General features: G+C 49.9%; 2 protein-coding genes across 8 annotated transcripts; both read left to right on the forward strand.

Moving 5' to 3' along the window:
- Positions 1-338: 338 nt before the first annotated feature.
- Positions 339-4084, forward strand: RSAD1 (radical S-adenosyl methionine domain containing 1). The gene is made up of 8 exons (XM_053960710.1): positions 339-363; positions 904-1456; positions 1901-2318; positions 2391-2909; positions 3000-3147; positions 3219-3273; positions 3675-3778; positions 3854-4084. Exons 1-5 carry the CDS (start codon positions 339-341, stop codon positions 3132-3134), a joined length of 1650 nt encoding a protein of 549 aa, XP_053816685.1. The 3' UTR covers positions 3135-3147; positions 3219-3273; positions 3675-3778; positions 3854-4084.
- Positions 4085-4329: 245 nt separating this feature from the next.
- Positions 4330-16160, forward strand: MYCBPAP (MYCBP associated protein). 7 transcript variants are annotated; one of them, XM_053960041.1, is made up of 21 exons: positions 4330-4487; positions 5165-5271; positions 5360-5401; positions 6213-6360; positions 6462-6565; positions 7077-7251; positions 7582-7697; positions 8373-8523; positions 8696-8811; positions 9506-9606; positions 10243-10354; positions 10695-10884; positions 11406-11593; positions 12146-12292; positions 12467-12748; positions 13540-13661; positions 14434-14549; positions 15018-15139; positions 15326-15493; positions 15596-15678; positions 16013-16160. In XM_053960041.1, the coding sequence occupies exons 1-20, from the start codon at positions 4442-4444 to the stop codon at positions 15602-15604; spliced, it is 2562 nt and encodes an 853-aa protein (XP_053816016.1). In that variant the 5' UTR covers positions 4330-4441; the 3' UTR covers positions 15605-15678; positions 16013-16160. The 7 variants fall into 7 exon arrangements, with proteins under 7 accessions (XP_053816016.1, XP_053816011.1, XP_053816013.1 ...); XM_053960036.1 differs by lacking the exon at positions 15596-15678 and having other exon boundaries at positions 15326-15541; XM_053960038.1 differs by lacking the exon at positions 15596-15678 and having other exon boundaries at positions 13540-13649; positions 15326-15541.
- Positions 16161-16758: the final 598 nt, after the last annotated feature.

Raw genomic sequence — 16758 nt, forward strand, 5'->3', positions numbered from 1 at the left:
GGCTGGTTTCAGCACTGATCCTTCCACATTTCGCTCACGTCTCCTCCCTTCCCTCATTACCTCTGTCACCTTCCTTCCCGAGGGAAGAACTGTTACCTGCATGACAGCAACTGTTGCCAGGGACCTTGGGGACACAGAGGGCATCTGTGACTGATGTCTAGGGAAGGGCCGTTTATCTTCTTTTGTTTCCCACATCACTAACCCAGGTGCAGGACAGGCCTGCAGTGAGTGGAGCTTCTCCTCCCCTCCCTGATCAGTACCTCCAGCCTTGGCACAACCCCTGTTCTGCCTACAGGTGCCTCATGTACTCACTGTAGCTGGGGGGCAGTGGATAAGAAATGACAGTGACACCAGCCCTGGCTAGTGAGGACAGACACACTGCTAAGAAAACCAGTGGGTCCTGGTCACAGCCAGCAGAGGGGCAACAGTCCCTGCCACCCCATTTCTGCTCCTGTTCTGGGAATGGAGCAGCACCATCCATGGTGTGTGAGCTCTGGCAGAGCCTGGTACCAAGGAAGCCTTCCCTATCATCCCATGCCTTCCCCAGAGCATGTCCAGCCCTCACCAGCCAGGACACCTCCCGCGGTGCCCCCTGCCCCTTCCCAACCCCTGAGATAATGCATCCCCGGCTGTAAATACTCACGGAAGAGGAAAAGCTGGCGCTTTTAGCTGCCAGTGCAGTCTCGGTGTGTGCAATGCTCCAGGCTCGCTCTATGGCTTCTGCCCTGCCCGTGCCTGAGTCCCACTCTTATAGTCCTCGCTGCTTGCTCGGAAACTCCCCGGAGAGGGAAGGTTACAACAGGGGTGGTTTACACCGAACTACGCGTTTCTGGCCTGGGAACGGGAATCTGCAGTCCCAGCCTTTGTCATGGGCATTTCAGAGTTCCTCGTGACTATTAATAGAGACAACTACTGACGTCGGGGTTCGTCAGCTGCGGGTTTGCACAACCCTGAGTGGGGACAGGCCACCTTCCTCCGCTGAAACTCCGGAAAACCCTTCCCGGCCCCGAGGAGCAGCCAGGGAAGGATGCGGGGGCAGGTCCCAAACCTCGTTCGGACCGTGCGTCTGGGGAGGACACTGGCCCCGGCATCCGCAGCACCAGGAGAAGACAGTGACTCCTGCATTCCCAGCTCCGGGGGAGGACACTGACCGCAGCAACCCCGTCATTCACAGCGAGCATCCCCTGCAGAGCCCCGTCGAGAGCGAAAAGACTTTGCCTTCGATCCCGCCTCCGGCCCCTGCGCCCCGGCTCCGCGCACGCCGGGGGCGGCCCCACTCGGTGCCCGCCCGGGGCGGGCGGTGCCGCGGCCCGAGGGTCCCATGGCGGCGGCGCGGGGCTGGCCGCGGAAGCTGGCGGCTGTCGCAGGGGCGGTGCCCGGCGGGGGCGGCCCGGGACGAGAACCGGGACCGGTCCCAGAAACAACCGCTCCCGCCACAGCCGCGCTCTACGTGCACGTGAGCGGAGACCCGGGGGGGACCCCGGGGCTGTGTATGTGCGGGGGTGCGTGGGGAGTCACGGGTTTGCACACGTGGGGACACACGTGGGTCCTGGGGCTTGTACGCCTTGAGGGGCACGGGGCTGGCACAGGTGGAGGGTGAATGTGGCTCCTTGGGGCTCGCACACACGTGGGTGCATGTGGGACCCCGGGGCTTATACACGTCGAGGGTCCCGGGGCTTATACACGTCGAGGAGAGCCCAGCCGTGTACGTGTCATGGGGCTAGCCTGAACTGAGGTGTCTTCGAGCCGTGCACATGAAGAGTCACACCTGTGGGTCGTTTGCCTTGTGGAGCAGGTGGGGGACACCAAGGTCCATGCACTGGGCTGGGGGTGTTTCCCCTCAAAATGGAGTGGCTAGGGGTGTAGGCATGGCTGCCCCCCACACGCCGCATGCCCGCAGTGGCCCTACTGTCGCAAGCGCTGCTCCTACTGCAACTTCAACACGTACGTGGTGCCGGCGGTGGACGAGGCGGCCGTGCGCGCCTGCCTGGTGCGAGAGGCACAGACCCTGCTCCGCCTCAGCCAGGTGCACAGGTGGGTGTACAGGGTGGGCTCATGGGGAGTGCTGGGCCCTTCCGTGCCCACCTGCAGTTTCCCATCCTCTGCTCTACAGTGTCACCTCCGTCTTCTTCGGTGGGGGCACCCCCAGCCTGGCCAGCCCCAGCACTGTTGCGGCAGTGTTGGAGGCTGTGGCGGGGGCTGCCCACCTTCCGGCTGGTGCTGAGGTGACGCTGGAGGCCAACCCCAGCTCCACCAGCGCATCTCCCCTTGCCAGCTTCAGGGCAGCTGGGGTCAATCGCCTCTCCATCGGCGTCCAGGTGAGAGGGGCTCTCCCCGCCACACCCCTGCAGCCCCCCCGTGACCCCATTGTCACCGTGCTCTCTCCGCAGTCGCTGGATGACGTTGAGCTGAGGATGCTGGGCTGGGAGCACACAGCGGCAGAGGCACGGAAGGCTGTGGAAGCAGCGCAGGGGCTCTTTCCTGGGCGAACCTCCATCGACGTCCTGTTTGGGCTGCCGGGACAGAGCCGGGATGCCTGGGCCCAGCGGCTGGAGGAGACCCTGAGGCTCTGTGACGACCACATCTCCCTGTACCAGCTGACGCTGGAGCAGGGCACGGCACTGGCAGCACAGGTCAGGGGTGGAGTGCTGCCCGCACCCCCCCAGGATCTGCTGGCTGACATGTACCAGACTGCCCGGAATGTACTGGTTGCCACTGGCTTCCGCCATTATGAGGTCTCCAATTTTGCACGGAAGGTGGGATGTCCCCCATGCTGTGTCCCCCAATGTCATGCTGGTCCCCCAGCAGGCTCAGCCCCTCCCCTCACCCCAGGGCTCTCCCCCAGGGCGCCCTCAGCACCCACAACCTCTCATACTGGCAGGCTGACCAGTACATCGGCGTGGGGCCAGGTAAGGGGGGTGATGGAGGGCCATTGGGGGTGGGGAGTGTGTGGCCATGTGCCCCGTGAACTCTGTTGTCCCCCTGCCTGGCGGCTGCAGGGGCACATGGGCGCTTCGTGCTGCGGGGTGAGGGCGGCTGCAGCTGAGAAGCCCGTGTCCAGACCCTGGAGCCTGTTGCCTGCATGTGGGAGGTGCAGAGCCAGGGACATGGCACCAGGAGTCGGTTGGTGCTGAGCCTGCTGGAGCAGTGAGTACTGGGGTCCCTCCCCATGCCCTGTCCCTGTCTGTGCTTCTTCACAGCTCTCCGTGTCCCCACAGGCTGGAGGAGCTGCTCACCCTAGGACTGCGCACGGATGAAGGCATCACACACGAGGTGAGGAGCCACCTATGGGGACACCCCACATCGACCCGATGCTAATCATGGAATGGTTTGGATTGCATGGCACCTTAAAGCCCATCTCGTTCCACCTCCTGCCGTGGGCAGGGACACCTTCCACTAGACCAGGTTGCTCTGAGCCCTGTCAAACCTCGCCTTGAACATTTCCAGGGATGTGGCATTCACAGCTTCTTGGGGCAACCTGCATCAGGGCCTCACCTCCCTCACAGGAAAATTTCTTCCCAATATCTAATCCAAATCTGCCCTTTCCATCCATTCCTTTTCCTGTCACTCCATTCCCTTCTCCAAAGCCCCTCTTCAGTTCTCCTGCAGCCCCTTTGGGTACTGGGATGCTGATGCCCCATCACTAACATCCTTCTCTTGCCCTGGGCACACAGCGCTGGGGGCACTTCTCCCGCCAGCTCAGCCTGCAGGCTGTGTTCGGGGAGCCAGGGGAGGCTCCAGCACTGCAGCAGGAGGGATGGCTTGTCCTGGACAGTGGGTGAGCCCCAGGGAGCTGTGGGCAGGGTCGGGGGTCTTCCTGGGCCACCGGGTCTCACCACCACCTCTTTCCCAGTGGCCTGTGATGCACCTGGGCCGGCCTGGCCGTGCTGGACTCACTGCTGCCCGACCTGCTCTGGCAGCTGCAGCGGGTGCTGGGCGCTGCCCAGCGCCCACTGAGGGGGACTCCGGCAGAGGAACGAGCCGGTGGCCGGGGCGCGAGGGCTATAAGCGGCCGTAATGGATAATAAATAATGGATAATAAACCACAAGAGCAGTGTGCTGGCTCAGGGGTGTTTGGGCAGGGGCGCTAGCCGGGGGGAGGGGTTACTGCACGGTAAGCCCCTGTGTCCCGGTCTTCCGGGTGTTCTACAGTCCGGTGTCCCGGCGCCCTGGTGTTCCTAGTCGCCCAGTGTTCCGTGTTCCCGGTGTCCCGAAGCTCCAGTCCTCCCAATAGCCTCAATGTCCCGCTGTCCCCTTGTCCCCGGCCGTGTCACAGCAGCGCGGCGCATGCGCATGGCCGCCCCGCCCGGGGGAGCGGTACCGGGAAGCTCCAGCAGGGGGCAGTGCCCGGAGGCCGCTGCACGGCCGCGCGCCCTGTCGCGGCCTGTCGCGGCCTGTCGCGACCTGCGACGGGGCCGGACGCGCTGCCGGTGGCTGGGACATGGCGTCGCGGCGGGGCAGTCGGTCTCGGAACCGGACTCCTCCTGGTACGGCCGGAAGCAGGGCACGGCTCGGCAGCAGGCGGCCGGGCCGGGCCTGCAGCCTCGGCGGGGCCGCGGTGGAAGCGGCCGGAACCAGCCCCTTCCCCAGGCAGTGACCTCCTGTCATTATTGTGGATTTTTTTTTTTTTAAAGGAGCAGGTCCCAGCGGGAGGGGCCCGCAGGTTAAGGGGGAACAGCCCCTGGTCGGATTTCTTGAGTTGGCCTGGCCCGCAGGTGACGGAGGAGCTGCTCCGCAGCCGGCTCTGCCTGGGTTTGGTATTTCAGAACTGTTCTGCCACTGAGCAGCTTCTGAAATCCAGTGCTTTGTTATCCGAGTCGTGCTGGGTCAGTGGAGGGAATCTGTGTGCTTGTACTTGCAGCTGGAGCTGGAAACTTCCCAGGAATGTGTTGTTCCACCTGCAAGGATCTGTATTTATTTGCATTTATCTTACTGTTGTCTTTCATCTGAATAAAGTGTGAGACAATTCACTCCTACTTGACCCACTTTGGTCTTTGCAGCTTCTCAGAGGTTCATTTTTTTAATTACAAGAGATGCTGAATTTAATTGTTCGTTGCAACTTTAAAGAGCCCAAAACATAGTTCAGCTGGAAATCATTAACCAGCCTGAGAGGAATATGGTGCTTCCTTGAGAGACTGAAGAAGTCTCTTCATCTGTTTTTTAGGCAGGAAGGAAAAGACTTTTGAACGACCCTGTTCAACAATTGTAGAAGAGCCTGAGCCTGTTCCATATGTTCTGCAAGGAGAGGACATCCAGGCACTTGAAATTAAGGTGGAAGACCTGGAGAAAGTATGTATGAGTATTTTTACTGCTAGAAACAGCTGCCTTAACTGACACTCTCCTTTTGGGTGTTTAACAGAGGGTGCTGCCCATTTACTTAAGCCAAAACTCACTCCTGCAGGTGAGTTTTTATGCCATTTTATCTGTCAGGTTTTTTATAATGATAAAATGTCAGCTCATCAGATTCAGTTGCTAAAAGTAAAGGATTATAAGTGCCTATACAGTCCTTTCAAATGGAAGCATAAGTCATCTGCCTCTTCAAAATTACATCTTCAACTTTCTGATCTAATAAAACCTGTAAGTTGTTTTGTAGCTCTCATGACTTTCCTTCCAAAGCTCAGATCACAGTGTGTGAGTGGAAGCATTTGAGTGACACAGCAGCAGAAATCTCTTCTGGAAAGTGATTTAAAACTCTTCATTTTGTGCCCCTGTTATAAACCAAGATCCAGAGGAGTGAGACAGTAACTAAGCTGGTATCTGCATAGCTATGTAAGGTGTCTTGTAGAGGAAGAATCACAGAAGATTTGGCTTGGAAAGAACCTTAAAACTCGTCTATTTCCACCCCCCCCTGCCATGGGCAGAGACACCTTCCACTATTCCAGGTTGTTCCAATCCCTCAATCCAGCCTGGCCTTGGACACTTCCAGGGATAGGGCAGCCACAGCTTCTCTGGGCACCCTGTGCCAGGCCCTCACTACCTTCACAGGGAAGAATTTTTCCTAATATGTAATCTAAACCTACTCTTCTACTTTGAAATCCATTCCTTCCTTGTCCTGTCATTACATGTCCATGTGAGAAGTCCCTGTCCAGGACTCGCAGGACCCTTACAGGAAGTGTACTGATCTGACTACTGTGCATATCCTAAAAAGATTAGATGGAATAGAGGTAAGTCAGTGTGTACTTAATTGCACTGTGACTGTTTATTTCCTGAAGCTTCATGCTCCACGCCTTGCCTATGATGCTGGGAGAATTCTAGTTCAGAAGAATTACCTTGTCCGAAAACACCGACCCAAGGAGGTGGCACATCTCGTGGCACATCCTGTTCCCCGTAAGGCACCTAGGGGACCACTGACTTTTCCTGGTAGGATTCAACTTCACATCTTACCTCTGGGTTTTGGTTTTGCTAAGCCAAACTTTAGTGACCTGGCTCTGGGGTTGGGTATTTTTATATGTGTGTTGTAGGATCAAGACGGTTTGATGATGGCTGTGAAGAGATCCTCCCTCATCACATTTTGGGAAGTCTCCAGGAGTTAAGGATGGAAGCCTTGGCCAGAAGAAACACTCAGGTTGCTCTGTAGATTTAGGAAAATGGTGCTGCATAACACTTTTCCAGAGGTAGAGTGTGGTGCCTGCAGTACCTTTCGATGCTTTCCAGCACCTATCAGGAACAGGGCAAGCCTGAGGTGTGGTTTTCACAGCCTCATCACACTCTCGGGGAGGGTTTGCCTTTGGAGAAACTGCACCAGCAGGTTTATAGTCCTGTGTGCAGGTTTGTAGTCCTGTTATAGTCTAGGACCAGGTCATGGAGGGAACAATTACACAGGCTTCCTCTTCCATATGTGCCCTGCTGATGGTTTCAGGGAAGAGCTGGTGTTGCAGCAATGCCATTGCTGGAGTGTCATTACTTAGATAAATACTTCCATCGTATCTTAGTGTGTCTCTACTGCCCTGGTTTCCTTCCTCTCAGATTGCTAATGTAACAGTGCTGTCAATCTGAAGAATTATTCTCTCCTCCCCTCTCCCGTTCCTGTTTTGGTATGCATGGACAGGTTCATTTAGTGTTTCATTCCTCATCAGCTAGCAGATGCTATTAAGGTTCCTCATCCACATGATACTGCAGCAGCTTTAGAAGAGGAACATGGAGGAGAGAAGAAAGAAAAGGCACATCAGGCCCACCTAGCAGAGCACAAAGCTTTCCAGAACTGGAGCCATCATATGGCAATGAGGAAAAAGCAGGAGAAACATCTAGGAGGTGAGAAAAGCTAAGGAGGTCTAAGGAGAATTCTGTGGAATTCTGTGAGCAGGAGGAGAAGTTTGATGTCCCCACCCCAAATCGCAGCAGTCATTGGCAACCAAGGTTAATCCTATTGCCATTGCAGTCTAATTCCATGTTCTCAGAGCTCCCTCACTGCTCATGCTGTTAGCTCTGGATGTGGTGGAAAGGTGAGCTGGTGGCTCTAGCTGGAGAGAGGGCAGTGGATTTGGTAGGGAACAGTTTAAGTGGGTTACAGGTGAACAATAACAGTGGCAAAGGGTGTGCCCAGAAGTGCAGCACCAATGATGTGATGTTTTTTATTTATAGAAATTCTTCACAAGCCAGAGAATGAATTGCTGATGAACATGTCAGACAAGTACAGGCAAATCCAGGAAGAACGTGACCTCATTGACCGGAGTCTCCCTGCCCTATTTCCTGGAAAGGTGAGAGCCCCACTTCCTGTGTGTCCTGATTGTGCTGCTCTTGCGACACAGCACAGACACTGCTCTAAGTAAGTCTCTGAAGTGCTGTCAGGAGATGTTTATCAAAGCCACTCTGAATCCCTCAGTTTGGTGTCTGAGCAGAGCTTTCAGGGACATGAAAAATAAAAACTGAGTTGTGTTATCCATTCCAGTCAGGAGAAAGTGGTGATGAGCAAGTGGCATTTCTTGATTCTCACCAAAGACTGTTGTGGGAAGTGGCATGGGAACATGTCACAATTGCTGTTCCAGAAGCAGAAAGATCTGATAGCTTCAGGTTTGGATTTTAGTGATTGCCATGGAGAAAAGGGCATAGGCAAGGCAGGAGGGTTATGGGAGTATTGTGTTAAAATTAATTTTTCACATTTATAGCACTATCAAAGAATTTGCATTTGTTTGAGGCTTTATTTTAATATCATTCAACCTTCATGGGCTAGATAGAAGAAAGTTCTTTTGTCTTTGACAGCAGCCTGATATAAATTTTGGCTTGCTCTGCAGAAATGGATAATTCATAGACTTTTAAAATGCTCATATAGTCAGGGTTAGACCTCTTCTTTTTAGCTTCAAGTGCCTCTGAAAATAGCAGGTAGCTGCATAACTATCCACAACAATCAGTGGGAGCCTTGTTTCCCACCCTAGGGATACCGAGTGGGAAGCGAGTTCTGGAGCCTTCCTGAGCAAATTGGGGATGAACTCACTGGGCTGACTCTGACCCTGACCCGGACAGAACGTGGGCACCCAGAACCACTCACTCATGTGGGGAAACCCCGAACTGTCCAGAGGGAAACAGGTAAGGGAACACTGCAGAGAGGTTATTCCAAAGAAATGGGATAACCAAAGCAGCTCCTTCCCTGTTGAGCCTCCTCTTTAAAACACTACAAGGCCAAAGTTTGGCAGAGAATTAAGTTTGATTAGGCATGTGAGTGTGTAGAGAGTGAGCTCTTGTATGGGTATTTCCACAGGTCTGAAACCTCCAAAGAAGATTCCTTGCCACCTAAACTGGGATAAGAGTCTTTTCCTGAAACATCGACAGCAGGAGCTAAAATCTCTTCTAGAGGAGCTGGGCTTCTATAAGCCGGTAAGACCAGAGGAACAAGGACATTCTTTGTGTCTCTTGTCAGGTGCCGTGGAGTAATAAAATTGCCAGGAGTTGGATCTGAAAAAAGCATTAGGAAACTAAAACTTGGTCCCACAGTGCTTTTCGTGGAAGTTCCCACATTTCCAAAGGGCCACACCTATGAAAGAGTTGTCTGACCTCCTGAAATATTGCATGGAGTGGTCTAGGGGCCTCAGAATAGGATGCCAAACTAGCAGCATGCAGCTTCCAGGACCTAGGCAAAGAAAAATCTGCCAAGTACTGGTGCAGGACTTTGATTTAGTGCTGTGGGGCAGAAGGAAGAGATCTTTACCCATGTGGAAGACACACTCTGAAATAATCTCCTGAAGGCAGATGGCCCCTCCTCCTACAAACAGAACAAACCTCACTTTTTTTGTCTTTGAAACCTGTCTCTGAGGATGAGAAACATGTGAAGGACACTTTCTCTGTGCATCATTGCTAGTGGGGGATGCAATCATCTAGGATTCTTGGGAATCTCAGAATTGGTTCTTTCCTGTGTCCCTTGAGCATTTTTCGGATGCCTCTGAAAACCATTGTAGGAGCAAGAAATCACAACTTCACTTTACTTGGCTGAGTTAGTGCATTTGTCTGGTATTTTAATGTCCTTTCTATGTTAAATTGCAACTGTGAGTTTGTAATTTCTGTGTATGTCCAGGATCTGGAAGGACTGGAGGTGATTGGGAAAGGGCAGCCTTTCACATCTGTGTCAGCTGAGGCTTTTCTACATACCACCATTTCTGAAGAGATTGAAACCCTGTAAGTTCTACTTCGTGGCATACTTTGTGGCAAAATAAAGAATTTTGGGTGTGCACTACCAGTCTGTGAGGATATCCTTAGCGGTTCTTATCCAGAATGGAGACAAGTCTCCACTGGGACACAATAAAAGGCATATTCTTACATTATAATCGCCAGATCTAGGAGCCTTTATGCCTTGGGGCCTTGTATCTAAGGAGCAAGAATCAGAGAAAAGTTTTGTTGAGGCTCTTCCTTCAGTCTTCACTCTGTGTGGCTTCAGAGCTTAGATCAGGCCGGGTGATTCTACTCTCAATTACCTCCATTTGATTGTCTTTTTCTAGCCTTCCGTCATTACTTTCCTGTTTTCCCTGTCCTGTCCATCTGTAACAGGCACAGCCTGAGGGCCTCTTGTCCTTTTTCACTCATGTACTTCAGACAGGTCTCATTCTTTAATATTCTGGCTGTCCTGTCCTCCTTGCCAGTGGCATGTAGCTAGATGGGTTCACCACATCTGCAGGGCTCTGTCCCTAAAGAGATTACTGTGTGAGAAAATATAAAATGGGATTATTTCTTACAGGGTCTTGTAAATCACCCCTGGTTCTCCCTCTCTGGAAGTGAATTTCACTCCATGAAAATGCTGGCTTTTGTTTTCTTTAGCAGTGACCCCTTAGGTGACTCCTTCATTGAGGTTCCAGAAGCTGAAAAGGTTCCATCTTTAGTTTTCTGTGGCCAGCCTGCTCGTTGGATCAAGGGCATCACTGCTTGCAGGGTAATTGTGAGATTTTAATTGTTTAGTCAAGGTAAGCCTATTTGAGCTCCCAAGTCACAGTTATACAATAAGTGTCACTCCAAGGCCACAGAATGTGGGATTTATTCTGAACATAATAGAGTATCCCTATGTTTGCTCCAGAGAGAACTAGGAACAGAAGGGCTCTGGTTGTGGTGTGCGGTTCAGATTCCCAGGCTTTCTCTGGATAATGGCCACTTCTTTGGATCTGCCTTACAAGTTCTCCTACCAAGGCTCAGCCCCTTATTTGAGCTATGACTTCATGCAGGATAAATCCTACCAGATAGAATAGAAATTGTTATCTTTTTCCTCTTCCTTGTAGAAGGAAATTGGTATTGCTGCCCGGCTCACCTTTGAGACTCTGGCTAGTGAGAAGGCTGAAAGCTTCCTGACAGTGGTCAATGATGGCAGAGCTGCCATTTGGTACAACTGGATGAGGCTTCCTCAGCAGATCCCCTCCAGAGAAGTCAAGGGGAGGAGAGTGCCCTGTTTTTACTTTGATACCAGACCAGGTATGAGACCTGCCAGTCTCCAAGACCTTTGTACCTCAAGCATAGAGCAGGAATTTGGGAGTTACCTGGGATGTGGAGTCTGATTAATGGCAGAGCACTGCTGGGTAATTTCTCTTGAGGAAGCCACCCAAGGTGTCAGAGCTGACTCACCCCAAGAGAGCTGTGCAAGGCAGATCCCTCTCCTGGAACTTAAAGGAAAGGAGGTTGCTTCTGCTCTGAGTGTAAATGGGTGGAATATTGAGAAGTGAATAATTTTCTGGTGGCAAACGGGACATAATCTTCTGGAGAGAAAACTGAGCTTGCTGTAGAAGGAGAGTGCAATGGGAATAATGCCAGTTCAGGAACACAGGGACTGAGAGTAAATCTGGAAGGAGAATGATAGCTGGATGAAGTGTGACAGCCAGCTAAACTATGGGGAAAGAGTCTCCTAGAAAGATACGGACGCTTGGAGTGGTGTTGAAAAAGGGTCAGGCTAACCAGGTGGTTTCTTGCATACCAATGCATTTTCTCTCTTATTTCAGGTGTAATTTTGCCTGGAGAAACTCGAAGGTTTTCTTTTATTTTCAAGTCAGAAAGAGCAGGCATTTTCTGTGAGCCCTGGGAATTTAGGACACATCCTCTGTTATTAGGAGGAGCTCTGCTTCAGGTGACCCTTTGGGGAATTGCTGTGTATGAGGATAAATTTGCTGACTTCAGAGAGAAATTGGAGGTAACCAAGCATGTAGCTGGGTAACTGAGCTTTGAACTTTATATACAAATAGAGGATAAGGGTGGGAGTGGACAACATGGTATTTTTATTGTTGTGCAATTACTGCTGAGAGTGAGATTTACAGAATGTCTGCACATACTTGAGCAGGTTTGCTAAATGACATGAGGAACTCTGCAGTCTATTGTAATGTTGTTACTAAAGGCATGACTGTGTCTCCTAAAGTGTTCACACCGGTCCTTTAAAGAATGAAATTTCTGTTGGTAATTAATTTCATTAGTTACTTAGTGGGAAGTAGTGAACTGCTGCACACTATGATAGCAGTTAAGGTATAAATTGAAAATTACACTATGCCTTGAAAAGTATAGTTTGGGGGCAGGATTTGTAGAGTTTATTTGAAAAGCCTTGGAAGTATTGCTCTGCTCAGCGGGGTTTGCAGTTGTTTGTGTCTTTGTAACTCTGTATATGAATAGTGTCTTTACAGGTGGGACTGAGTTTGTGTGTTTGCATATGGAATGGGGACTCACACATGTTGTTCTTGTTGTGGTGCCTCAGAGTGAGCTGGCTGCTCGAGAAGGTGCTTCTATAGTGAAAGACAGCCTGAATGAACTTCTTGACCAAATTCGGACACCTGAGCGTACCCCATCTCCTGTGGATGCCTGTGTCACAGAGGAAGAGCTGTTCCACAGGAAAAATCCCAAGGTGATGTTTGCTATTGTATGGACTGCACAACTGAAATAAGTGGGGAGGGCAGATCCATGGGCCTGCTGCCTCCCTGGTATTCTGAAGCTGGCAGAGTCTGTCATGGAGGCTTTAACAGCTGGGTTTGAAGAGGGAAGGTGCAGCTCATGTTTACCTTTTCCCCCATTGTTACAGTTGCATTATCAGCATCAAGTGGTAAAACAGCTGCATAAACTATGGAGACAGCACCTGACTGTGCCTTCAGTCTTGGAGGAGGAAGTGCCCTTGGCCCAGAGGAGCACTGCAGAGGACATGGAATATCAGGACAGCACCTTGGAGACTCCCTCTGCCTGGAGCAGCACCACTGAGCTCCCATGTGGGAAGTACACATTAGAGGAGGCTCCAAGGGAAAGGAGCACTGAGGAGGAAGAAGCAGGTCCTTCAGGATGGAACCTTTCCCTCGAGGACTTCAAACAGGTGGTCACCTCTGTTCCCACAAGCTGATGGTGTGTTAATTCCCCTACAAAGAGTAGGCTCACACTGCCCCAGTGGGAGCCCACCTAAAGGGCTGCTGCCAATATGCTGGGAGTCCGCGAGATTTACGATGTGTGTTCGCTCTGCTGACCACACCCTCAGTGATCTTGTAGATTCCCAAGAGAGATTTTGTGGGCTGTTGTTTGAAGAAGAAAAGAGAAGCACACAATATAATAGATATTTTATGCTCTTCCCCCATTAGCTTTCTGTCATCCCAGGACTGAATGTGGAGGCAGGCTGGGTTTACAGCCTCCTGTGTCTCCTCCAAGGGCTCTTCTCCTTGGAGAGTCCTTCCTATTCATCAGAGAACTAAGGGAGCACTCATGACAGGCTGTGGATAATGTACAGACCTCCTTAGATTAAAGCAAGAGTGCTTTGGATGCTGTCAATGATTTTTCTGTAGTGCTCTCTTGGAAATCTCTCTGTTGATTTTATAACTAAGCTTTCCTAGGGAGCCTTCTAGCTTGATAGAATCTCTGTTTCCCAGAACACCTGAAGTTTCAAAGGGGCTTAATATCGGTCTGATGAGGGAATCTGGGTTTGTTCTGCAGATCTTGGGTACCTTGGCCATATCCTAGGTGTGTAGGAAGCCCCATCTGGGTGTATAAGTGCCCAGTGCAGCCTGGTTTCAGACTAGTGTCCAGGAAGAGAGCTGTGGGCTGTTCCACTGAGCTCAGGGACTGAGAATAAAGACTGAGAAGTGTTCCACAGCCCCTGTGAATTTTCTCTCACAGGCTATAATGTCAATCTCTGGGGAAGAGCAGCGGGAAGAAGCACTGACCCAACTCAATAAGGCAGCTCTGGAGCTGTGTGTTGAACAGAGGCCAACTCAGTCAGACCTTCTGTATCCACTCTGGTGGGTTACCTTTCAAGGAAAATCTTGTGGAAATATTGTATGATCAACAGCCCCAGCAAGCTCTCTTGCAAGTGTTGTCTTCAGAGTGCACATAATTGTATGAGGTCTAGAAATCATCTTTACACTCTGGTTTTTTATAGCTTAATTGTAGCAGCTGTCTAGGACCCAAATTTTTTTTTTTTTTTTTTTTTTTTTTTTTTTTTTTTTTTTTTTTTTTTTTTTTTTTTTTTCTGGAGATAAGTTTAGACTATTAAAAGAATGTAATTTTGGAGACTGTACAAGATTATTTCTGGCAAGATTATTCCAGACTGTATTTATGAAACCTTTGGGTATTTTCTGTACCCTTTTACTCAGATAACTCTCTCCTCCCTCATACAGTCTCTCTGTTCTTTGCTCAGGCTTTCAGACTGTAAACATATCAACAGCTATGAGTTGCTTCTAAATTAGAAAGATGCAGGTTCCTCCTGGTAAACACAGAGCAGGTTGATTTACCAACATGTGTCATGTTGAGGAGCAGACCTAGTTTCACAGCAATATTTATGGGTTATTGGGAGCCTGTTGATTTGCAAACCATTGAGACCTTGGAGGGCTCTAATATGAGGAAAGCAATTTAGCATCCCCCTGCATAGATATTTAGACAGTGGCTGCTGTTTTGTTGGTTTAGTTGCACAGGACAGCTGTCAGCTATAAGGTGCTTTCACTTCTGGGCACAGGGTCAAACAAGGTGGCAGTTGCTGCACTGTCTCCCTTCTGATCTTGACCAGTTTCTCAGCTTTCAGCTGTGGTGTGCAGCAATTGATGACTTGGTGAGTCACTCTCTGAGGCTCAGATCCGTGCTTGGTTTGATTAAGAAGGACGCCTATGTAGAAGCTGTTCCAGAGGAAACAGGTAAATGGTGGTTTTAGCACAGCAACTGCTTTCTGTGGGCTGTTGGAAATACAAAAAAACATGATGAATTTGAACTGAAATGTCAATTTCAACATGTCTCCTCTCCCTGAGGAAGAAGCATCAGGAAAAAAACTGGCAGATTGTGTGACATTAACAATAGTAATTGGGATCTGTGGTTTGGCATCAGTAAAAAAACACCTCCACAAAAAAAGCCTTTTAATTCAGCTAGGGCTAGCCATGGTTTTCACGCAGACTGACCCAGCAAATACTGCTTCAATGAGACCTCTTCATTCCTTATTTAAACAAAGAAGTCTTCAAGTCTATTGTTTTTCAGTGCAGTACATCTCAGATTAATAAAAAGAGGAGAATATACTGCAAAAGTAACACATTCCCACTGTGCTAGTGCAGTGGGATGGACTTTCTGGATGTGTGGATGCTTTTGGTTAATTGAAATCCTTTCTTTTGTAGAGGAAGTAAAGCAAGGAGGAGCAAAAAAAGGAGGAAAGGAAGACAAAATAGCTACTAAGAAAGAAGAGAAAAAGGATAAAGAAGGCAAAAAAAGTAGAGGGACATCAGGAAAAGAGAAAGCGGTAGGTGTTGGGATGCCTAGTGCCTGAGTGCTGGGGATGGTGTGATCATCCTGAGGTTGTGTATCCTGAGTTTGAGCTGATTTCCAACCCAGTGAAAGAGGTGCTGCTGCTGGGAGATGCATCTTGAAGCAGTCTGACCAGTGTCCTGACCTATGTCCCTTTTTTCCTTGGTCTTTTCTTGATTAGGATCATTCAGGCAGCATAAAGCTGAAAGCAAAAGATGAGAAGCAAGTATCTTCTACTTCTGTGCAGGATGTGAAAGGGGGAGCAGAGTCCATGAAAGGAAGAGATGACAAGCAGAAGGTGAAAGAGGCAGCTGCAACTACAGATGGGGCAGAACCTGTTCAGGAGCAGGTGGACTTTATTTCACTTGAAACATACCAGGAAAAGCTCTACATTGAAGTAAGTCTGACCAAAGCTTGTATCGTTGTCTTGGTTTTGTTCTTCTCTTGTAAGGCACACTGAGGCTCAGGGGGCGAGGCAAGCATTTTGTTAAACTCAGACAACTGGCAGACATATGTCCCTTGTGCTGCAGCAAGGTAAGTGTGAAATCCAAATGAATTTCTTTCAGCCTGGAATCTGTTAGCAGAAATTCAGCCATCACATAGCCACATGCGGGACTTCTGTCTGGGATGTCTTTAGTGTTGCTTGCAGACTCTGGAGGGATCAGCTGAATTAATTGTACTGCAGATAATGTTAAACACACTTCATAGCCAGGGAAGTTATTACTAGAGCTCAGTCAGCAGCAGGCTGCCACTTCTGTGTGGTTATGTGTGTGTCCATATGAAAATGTCAGAAACCATCTCTGTCAATCTCAGCCTCAAGATTTCCTCATGTGTTTTCACTTCAGCTATCTTCTCTGAATTTCTGCAGGTTTACAGGCTGCTAGATTCAATGGTGAGCAAAATGGTGTCTTTATTTGAGGATCTGAAGCAGTAACATGCTCTGAAGTGGGAGTGAAGCCCTTTGTATGTAGAAAGAGACTTGCTTTTAAAAAAATAAATAACCATATTTACACAGATGGAGTGGAGATTCTTCTTTCTGAAGTGATTCAGTGATTACAAATACCAGGCTGCCTCTTTTCTGACACACTGTGATGTGAGACTATTGCTAGATCATCTGTTACTGCTACAGATGATGCTTGCCAAGAAGAGACAAGGCAAGAAGTATTAGCACCTCAGAAAACATTAAGACTGGAAAATACTGGTATTTCTGCTAAAGGAGGATTTAAAAGTGACAGTTAACATGAGGTATATTCTTTGTGTCTTGATTGTACTTTGCTAGCAGGTGAGTGAGCCGGGTGTTCTTGTACTCATGGGTTTTATCTTGTCTTCGGCAGCTTGTCCAGTCTCCCCTTTGGACTTGCTGACAGGAGGCTTCTCTGAGGCATTCTGGATCCCAGTAAAAACACTCTCCCAAGAGGTGTGCCACCCCGTCTGGTTTTGCACTCACAGATTTCTTTCTTGTGCTGATCTTGCCATCTCTTTCCATTGAGCTCCAGGTACCGATGCCCCATTCTGAGCCAGGTTTTGCATGCTTCCTTCCAAGACTAATCACTCTTAAATGAGTGAAATTTGTGCTATAAAAGTTGTGAACCATGTTAAGTCCTCATGATGGAG

Source organism: Vidua chalybeata, chromosome 19 (assembly GCF_026979565.1).
Source record: "Vidua chalybeata isolate OUT-0048 chromosome 19, bVidCha1 merged haplotype, whole genome shotgun sequence".
Taxonomy (NCBI): Eukaryota; Metazoa; Chordata; class Aves; order Passeriformes; family Viduidae; genus Vidua; species Vidua chalybeata.